Consider the following 7,929-nt stretch of genomic DNA (forward strand, 5'->3'; position numbering starts at 1 on the left):
CTGGGCTTAATTCTAAATTATTGTTATGATCATCTTGCATCTCATTCACACCATAAAAAATCATGAAGATGAACATCTTGATCATCAAAATCATCCCAAGAATGGAATATTCACTAGTTATGTTTGAATCAAAGTCTGCATCGTTTATTAAAGTAGCATCATCTGAGAATCCAAATAAATTATAGTAATCACAGTTTAAAATGTTTTGAAGTTCAAAGAATAATCACAGTTTTGGGATGTCTGGTGCAATTAACTTTTTATTATAATTTCAAGTATTGGTTAGAATTTTATAAATTATAATATGAGTCATTGTTATAATTTCATGACCATGACTCAAGTCTTAAGAAGCTGAAATCTATTTATATATATTATTATAAATGACTTGTAATTCTGTAGTATCAGTCAAAACAACAATATCATGAATTACAGAATATTTTGCTACCAATTCTCACTTCAAACATTCAATGGCAGAGCAGAAATCTGTAGAACTATTAACTATACACAACAAACAAGACATTGCGTACCTGCTCTTTTGCTTGTGTCAGTGATTCCTTGCGTTTGAAGCAAAAGATATAATAAACCGTCTGAAGTAAGAGATTGTAAAGAGGCATCGAAATCAGCCACTCCATCATTGCTCGAAGGTAGTCATTGTCCACGCAGGGGGTGACAATGGCGGAACAGCTGCTGCTTCATCAGTTGCATTAGTTTCAATTTCCAGCACCTTCCTAGCAGATGTTTGTTGCTGTCTGCTTCTACCAATCTTTCTTGATGCGTGAGTCGTGGGGGAAACGACTCTTGATGAGTTACTACTATCAATGGATGCTAAAAACTTGTCCTTTGAAATAGTAGTGGGGGCGTTTGCAATAACAGAGCTGAAGACACCGGACTCTCTTAGCCCCTGGATTATGGCCTGAGATAGCAAGAGAGCATTAATAGGAAGAGAAGAGGAACAGCCAGGGATGGGAAATTTGAAAACATAATCAAAGAGCAAAAACAAATTGAAAACATATTTTGAACTGTAACGAGAATCTGAAGATCGTAAATTCCACACAGTTCCTAGACGATTAATGGTGAAAGTATTTGACAGGTCCCTCTATTATAGGGACTGGTTCAAATTAGTCCCTATACTTTTAAATGGATCAATTTTGTCCCGTACAAAGAATCAAATAAAGCCAAATTTTAGCAGATTTCAACATTTACTGTTTAAAAATGTCATTTACTATTTAACAGGGTCAATATTTTTGAAGCTTTTATAGTTAAGCAAATGGAATATTTTATTTGGAGTTCAACTGCAAAGGGAAAAAAAAAAGTTCATGTCATTTTCAAAACAATAAATGGTAATTCTGTTAAAATTTAGACTTATTTGATTCTTTTTACTAGGACAAGAACTAAATTGATCCATTTAAATAGAGACTACTTTGAACTAGTTCCTATAATAGAAAGACCTGATACATACTTTCACCAACAATTAATCCACTCAAGTAGCTAAATAGACAAGTTCCTAGTCTCACAACGCTTACATCATTTCAAACTGAAATCTAAATATGAATGCTTATAAAAACAGTTTTGGTTTCATGCCATATATAATTTTCACAAATGTCGAATAATTGGCCTTACCATTGGAGCATACATGCGAGTTAAAATCCCCTTTCTCAAGAGTTTAAGCCTTAGGTCTTTGTCACCCCACACGACACGTTCACGATACCTACAATAACCAAAGCCAATATATTTCAACATCAGCACATCCACCCACCATAAACAAGTCGAAAAGGACAATTAAAAAGAAAAAGACCCTCAATTGGATCATATACCAGTTAAGCATCTCTTCCTCTGTTTGTGTTGAAGCAATTATAAATGCCTGCAACAAATAACACTTACATTAGACAATCAAATAACAGTTAGAAGGAATTGATATCCAAAACAAGCAATAATACCAAGCACGATTATACATCAGAGAGCAGTCGAACCATATAATGACATAAACCACAAATTCACCCCAAAACATCTGGTCCATGCTGGTAAAAGTAATATGGAGGCCTTTGTACTAGGAGTTGGATTGCATTTTGTCCCCTCTATTTAAAAAATGAGCAAATTAGTCCCTGTACATTAGATCAAAGAGCAAATTGATCCTCTTTTTAACAATTTCATCCATTTTTACTGTTAAAAATGGTTCATTGTATGTCAGAATGAGGTATATGTGGCAAGTCATGTGTAACTGTCTAGTTATTCTGTCAGCAATGACAATTTTTACCAGAAGAAATGAATGAAATTTTTAACAAAAATGACTAGTTTGCTCTTTGATCTAACGTACAGGGGCTAATTTGCCCATTTTTTAAGTCAAAGGGGCAAAATGCAATCTGACTCCTAATACAAGGGCTTCCACGGTACTTTTACCAGTCCATGCTCTAAGAACAAGGGAAAAAAGGAAACAACTGGGCAACTCAGGATTCCATTAAATCAAGAACCAAAATGGTGCTCACTCAAGTCATATAATGCTAACTACTTGGCTGTCCACTACCTCAGAGGAACATTACCATAAAACAGATGCATCAAAATATTGCCTTATGAATCGCTTGGGACCCTATCAAACATACTCCTAATATTGCTCCCCGTTTTATCAATGTCAATTATTAAACTGATCTTCAAAGCTTCTAGCAACCTAGATCCATGTCTATAATAGTCTTTCCTTTTATTTTAGGCTCTCCAAATTTCTCAAAGAAGAAAACAAATATGGATATCATGGCCAAAAGTTCTTATTTCAATGGTAAACATCTAGTTCATATGTCCTGAGGCTTACTGCATTTCCCATATTCTAATACTTGCCACAACTCATAAATAGCAGTAGTAAAGCTATCAAGAGTGTATATATACAAAAATACAAAAATAATAGAAGGTACCAAACTTACAGCTCTATCAAATTCCAACATGAAGCATCTCTTGACGTCATCCTTGGTAGGCTTGCAGCCACACCGGTCACGTCTAGATGTAAGGTCCGAAAATTTGGCATAAGTGTAGTGTAGAACAGCAGCCTCCTCCAATTTGATTTCACTTGAAGGAAAAAATAGTTATGTTCAGAACCATTTGTATGTACACCGAAAATTATACAAATATAAGCAGTTCCATTCTCACAAGTTACACAGTTTCAATTAAGATATGCTTATCCATGATATGATGCCAACATAAAAATGCTCTCACTGCCAATGAACAAGCTGGCCCCGTCCCCCAACACCAAGGCCCCAAACACTACCTTCCCCATCCTTCATGCTCTATGCAAGTATGTATATTGAATCACATAAGAATTTATGGGATATGTGCATTTTTGGTCAGGTTATCTGACCATGATTTTCTCAGAGTACAGAGAGTCATCATACTTTGGGGTTTTCATATAATTGTGCCATCTGTGAGCACCATTTGGACGAAGATGATCCTGAATGCGGGCAGCTGCTTTCCCATTCCCATAAGTCAAGAAATAATTTGGATTACCACGAGTTGATTCTTTATACATGCCAAAGTATGTGTCCTTTGGTAGATGGTCATAGTTCTTCTTGAACATTGACACCTGTTGTATGAAAAGAAACATAAGCCACTTATGAAACTCCAAATCTTAACTTCAGCCATTCAATTTACTGAACTAATGAAAACAACAAAAGAGGACAAGTGACAATTTACCTCAGTAAAAGGATCTTTGATATCATCTCGTTCAACGCTGCTCTCCTAAACAAAAAGGAAGAAAAATTCCACTATCAAACATCAGAGACCAGGAATCCAAATGAAAAACAAGATATCAAATCATAACCGCCAGTTCCAAGCTCCCTTATTGATAACTTTTCTCATTAATCTATATACTGCCACTTACATAGTTAGGAAATATGACCATATCAACATTGCTAGGTACATCAAGTAGCAACTGCCTCAAAGAATATTCACTTGCACCAGCTGGGTGTATTAGCTCATCAGTATCAAGATGCAGTATCCACTCCATTCCAGCATCCTTATATTTCAGAAAGCAAAAGGGAAAGAACTTATCAGAATAAGCTCAAGAGCCGAGACTACTGTGCTAATAATTACAATCAACAAAAAATTTCCATTCATGGAAATAGAATTGTTTATAGAGCATACCCTTGCCATGACAATGGCCATTTCCATATTGAGAGACTGCTTCACAAATAGTTCATAATTGCAAGGCTTGTAAAAGAAACTCGACAACCATGTTTCATTCCAGATCCGGCTGATAACCACAGAAAAATGGAAAAAGAATAAAAATCAAGTAAACAAACTCTGACAGTAAAATAAAGAACAGAGAAAGGGAATTGTCCCTAGAGAAATGGAAAAGAAACAGAATGAAGTAAACACAAATGCATGCACACAAATATATGAAAGAAAGTATCAAATAAATTCAAAACAAAGACAACTTATCAGCAGCAACCTCCATATCATAGCTAACAGGAAGAAATATTGAGACAAGACAACCATGCTCTCACTTAAGCTTTAGAATCTATGAGATGTATTTCAATCATAGAAGGGAAAAAGCTAATTGACCTTTTAGCCTGCTGCTCCTCAAGCTCTTTTGTTCTGTATACAACTTTTACTCCCTGAAGGGTAAAATCATAACACATTCTATAAGCAATTCAGACCAACAACAACCACTGCTAAATCAAGTGGAATAGTTCCACTTATATATGAAAAAAAAAAGCAGAGAAAAACTAATTCAGAGAAGGCCAAAGACTTTGTAAACTCACGGGAAGAGACTCCAAAACTTTAGAAACATTAGGAGAAGCAGCATGCCCTTCCACAAAGAGGAAAAAGTTTGTGACACCAAGAACTCTATGATAAAACATCCATGGTAAAATCTGCTCCAAGCCAGCTGATGTACTTGTTGTAATACAAATCTGCCATTTCAAAAGCAAAATTGCTGAGTCTCATAAACAATCGCTTCAGTTGCCTATAGAGGAAAAATCAGCTAAAAGAAACAAGGTATGAACTTGATTTAGGTCTTCCAAACATAATGAATCAATGGGTAAAAACAATAATATTGTTTTGATCTAAAGTCCAGAAAACGGTACGGATCTAATCCCATATAACAAGATCTCAAGCTGAAACTACAGCAGTTAAGCAATATCCATCAAATATTAATTACCAGAACCCAGATAACATTTTGAATTTTTTTGTAAAAAAAAGATCACCATAAAAGCAAGGTTCAGATCATCCACAAAAAGGGGGGAGGGTTACCTTTGGCCTTAAATTAGCTTCAAAACCAAATTTCCAGTCCCCATAGTAAGGGAGAGAATGAGAAGAGGTACGACCGAGATTGATGCAATCCGAAGAAGAATGCGATTTGGGAGAGAGAGATGAGAAAGTCTCCATGCCAGGGAAGATCTCGTGGTGGGACCCACGTGGTGCCCATCGTGAATAGGCGGCGGATGTGGCGATGGTGGGATCGGATACACCCCCTCCGCGCCACTGGAGGACGAAAGCTAAGGCAGCTAAAGAGAGAGGGAGGAGTGTTAAGAGGAGCAGGAGCTTAGAGACGAAGGATTGGGAGGAAGAGGAGGAAGCTGCCGTGGCGGACAGCAGCGGCGTAGAGCGGTGGTGATGGTGGTGGCTGGGCATTGTGATGGCTATGGTGGAGACAGTAACAAATGAAGAGGGAGATCAAGGAAAGGACTTTTCAAGTGTAAAATAAAATCTAAAATTTCCAAATATAATTTTTTTCAAATTAATTTCCAAATATTTTTATTAAAACTGGGTAAATTACTCAAAATAAAATAATTTTTCCATTAAAATTTCTATCCATTTTACTCATAATGCTAAACTTAATTAACGAAATAATCCATAATAACACGTAATTTGTCAAGTGTATAGTTAGCAATTATTAAAAAATTAAAAATACTAAAAGGAAACATTTAATTTTTAATAATTATTTGACTCATAAAAATTATTAAAATTAATAAAATATGACTCATTTACTTGATTAATTAAAAATATCAACTCGATTAAGTAGATATATATATGTACATGCAACGCCTACTTCTACATCATCATGATATATAGTAGATATGGTTGAAATTTTAACAAAATGGTGAGTTTACTCTTTGATCTAATATATAATGATTAATTTGCTCATTCCTTGAATAGACTTGTAATACAGGAGCTTCCATGATACTTTTACCTCGGTTTTGCTAATTTCGATTGAATCAATTATTATAGCCAAATCGGTTATGTAGTTTATTAGAGGTATAATGACTTATTTGGCCCTCAAACTTTACAAAAAAAAGGTTATTTTAGTCGTCAATTTAATTTTTCACCTTTTTTAACTCTCAAATTTGCGCTATTTGTCAAATTACCTAAAAATGACTAAAGATAAATCAATTTTCCCATAAAAACTAAAGTTTTTCTTATAAAAATCCAAGTAATTCCATGTAAAATCCTAGGTTTTTCCTTTCCATTTTCTTGAGAAAAACTAAAATTAATTTTAAAAAGAAAAATAAATAAAATTAAAAAGATAAATTGATTTTTCTAACACAGATTTTCCCGATAAAAGCTCAGGTTTTTCCCCGTACTAAAAAATAAAAGAAATAAAAAAGATAAAATGAGTGACTAAACGAGTGCTTATAATTGTAAATTAATGATGGGCGACTAAAATGTTAAAAAGTACGTAACAATGACTAAAATGATAGAAATATACATATGAAAGTGCCCATATTGTAAAATTTATGAAAATTAGGTCACCATTATATAATTTATCCTTTAAAATTTATGTGATGATTTCTTATGCACATTATATATTTTTCATTATCATCTCGCCATTTTAATGATGATGTTATCCTTTAACTCTCACATTAATAACTTTTAATTATTCACATTAATTTTATTAGTACTTTTTATACTTCAAATTTAAACGTATTAAATTAGTTAATTTTTTTAACATAAAAGTTGAATATGATATAAATGGAGATATGACTAAAGCTTGTGTTAGATATATATTTAATACGGGTCCTCTAGTGGTGGAAAAATGGATCAAAGGGAAGAATTTCCGTTGGTTTCTCATACGGAAGAACTAGCTCCTCCAACCCCACTAAGTATGGCCTTCTATTCATGGGTGCCGAGTTCTAAAAGATTTATTACATCGTTAAATTTTTTGTCTTATTGAAATTAAGGTATTTGGTTTTAAAACGAGATCCAAATAAGGAGATGTTACTTAAAATGCAATAACATTGGAGTATTCTCTTGTGACTGAAGTTCGCGATAATATGAGAATAAATTTACTTGATGACAATATCCTCATAACCCTCAACTATGACCTATTTCTCTTTGTTGCTCGTAAATAAAGAAGCAACCAAGAGAGAGATGGTCTGCAAACCCAATCCTCTTGGAAAGGCCATACTTAGTGGGGTTGGAGGAGCTAGTGCTTCCGTATGAGAAACGAAGGGAAATTCTTCCCTTTGATCCCTTTTTCCACCACTAGAGAAATGCCTTCTCCTCTTATTAACCTCGGATTGTAGCCTCTCAGCATGAGCAACCAAAACATCTTTAAAACTGTGTTCTCTAGGACAACACTCAGGTTTACAACCGCCAAGAAGCAAGCACTCTCTAAAGGCAAAACAATACTTTCAGTAAAAAGAGTAACAAATTCAAGAACATAATGTCAGCAACGATTGGGCAAACTGTCACAAACTTACCAGGGTATTCCTTTAAAGCCTCATTTGAGCCACCTTATTCACCAACAATTGAAGGTCTAGAGATTTGTAAGCTTACATGACATTCTACTGGGACTTCCCTAAACATCATCCTAGCTAAAGGATTCTTACAACATATCAATCATCCATTTATGGGACTAGGCTACAGTGGCAAATAAGAATGTTCCTTATAGTAGGGCAAATCATTTGGTAGTACGCCATTCAGACTTCTCTTTCATAGCAGAACCTTAAA

General features: G+C 34.6%; 1 protein-coding gene across 1 annotated transcript; it reads right to left on the reverse strand.

The window, feature by feature from the left end:
- Positions 1 to 340: 340 nt before the first annotated feature.
- On the reverse strand, positions 341 to 5,697 carry LOC108464516 (glycosyltransferase-like KOBITO 1). Its single transcript, XM_017764860.2, has 11 exons — positions 5,230 to 5,697; positions 4,740 to 4,889; positions 4,540 to 4,592; positions 4,120 to 4,228; positions 3,857 to 3,991; positions 3,670 to 3,714; positions 3,372 to 3,559; positions 2,907 to 3,048; positions 1,812 to 1,858; positions 1,618 to 1,705; positions 341 to 910 (listed from the first exon to the last, which is right to left on the reverse strand). The coding sequence occupies exons 1-11, from the start codon at positions 5,608 to 5,610 to the stop codon at positions 629 to 631; spliced, it is 1,620 nt and encodes a 539-aa protein (XP_017620349.1). The 5' UTR covers positions 5,611 to 5,697; the 3' UTR covers positions 341 to 628.
- Positions 5,698 to 7,929: the final 2,232 nt, after the last annotated feature.

Source organism: Gossypium arboreum, chromosome 13 (genome assembly GCF_025698485.1).
Source record: "Gossypium arboreum isolate Shixiya-1 chromosome 13, ASM2569848v2, whole genome shotgun sequence".
NCBI lineage: Eukaryota > Viridiplantae > Streptophyta > Magnoliopsida > Malvales > Malvaceae > Gossypium > Gossypium arboreum.

Coding starts and splice junctions, on each gene's coding strand:
- LOC108464516 (XM_017764860.2), bottom strand. CDS start 5,610: ATGCCCAGCCACCACCATCACCACCGCTCTACGCCGCTGCTGTCCGCC. Junction 4,890..5,229: donor AAGCTAATTTAAGGCCAAAG/GTAACCCTCCCC, acceptor TTGAAATGGCAG/ATTTGTATTACAACAAGTAC. Junction 1,859..2,906: donor TGTTGGAATTTGATAGAGCT/GTAAGTTTGGTA, acceptor TATTTGTTGCAG/GCATTTATAATTGCTTCAAC.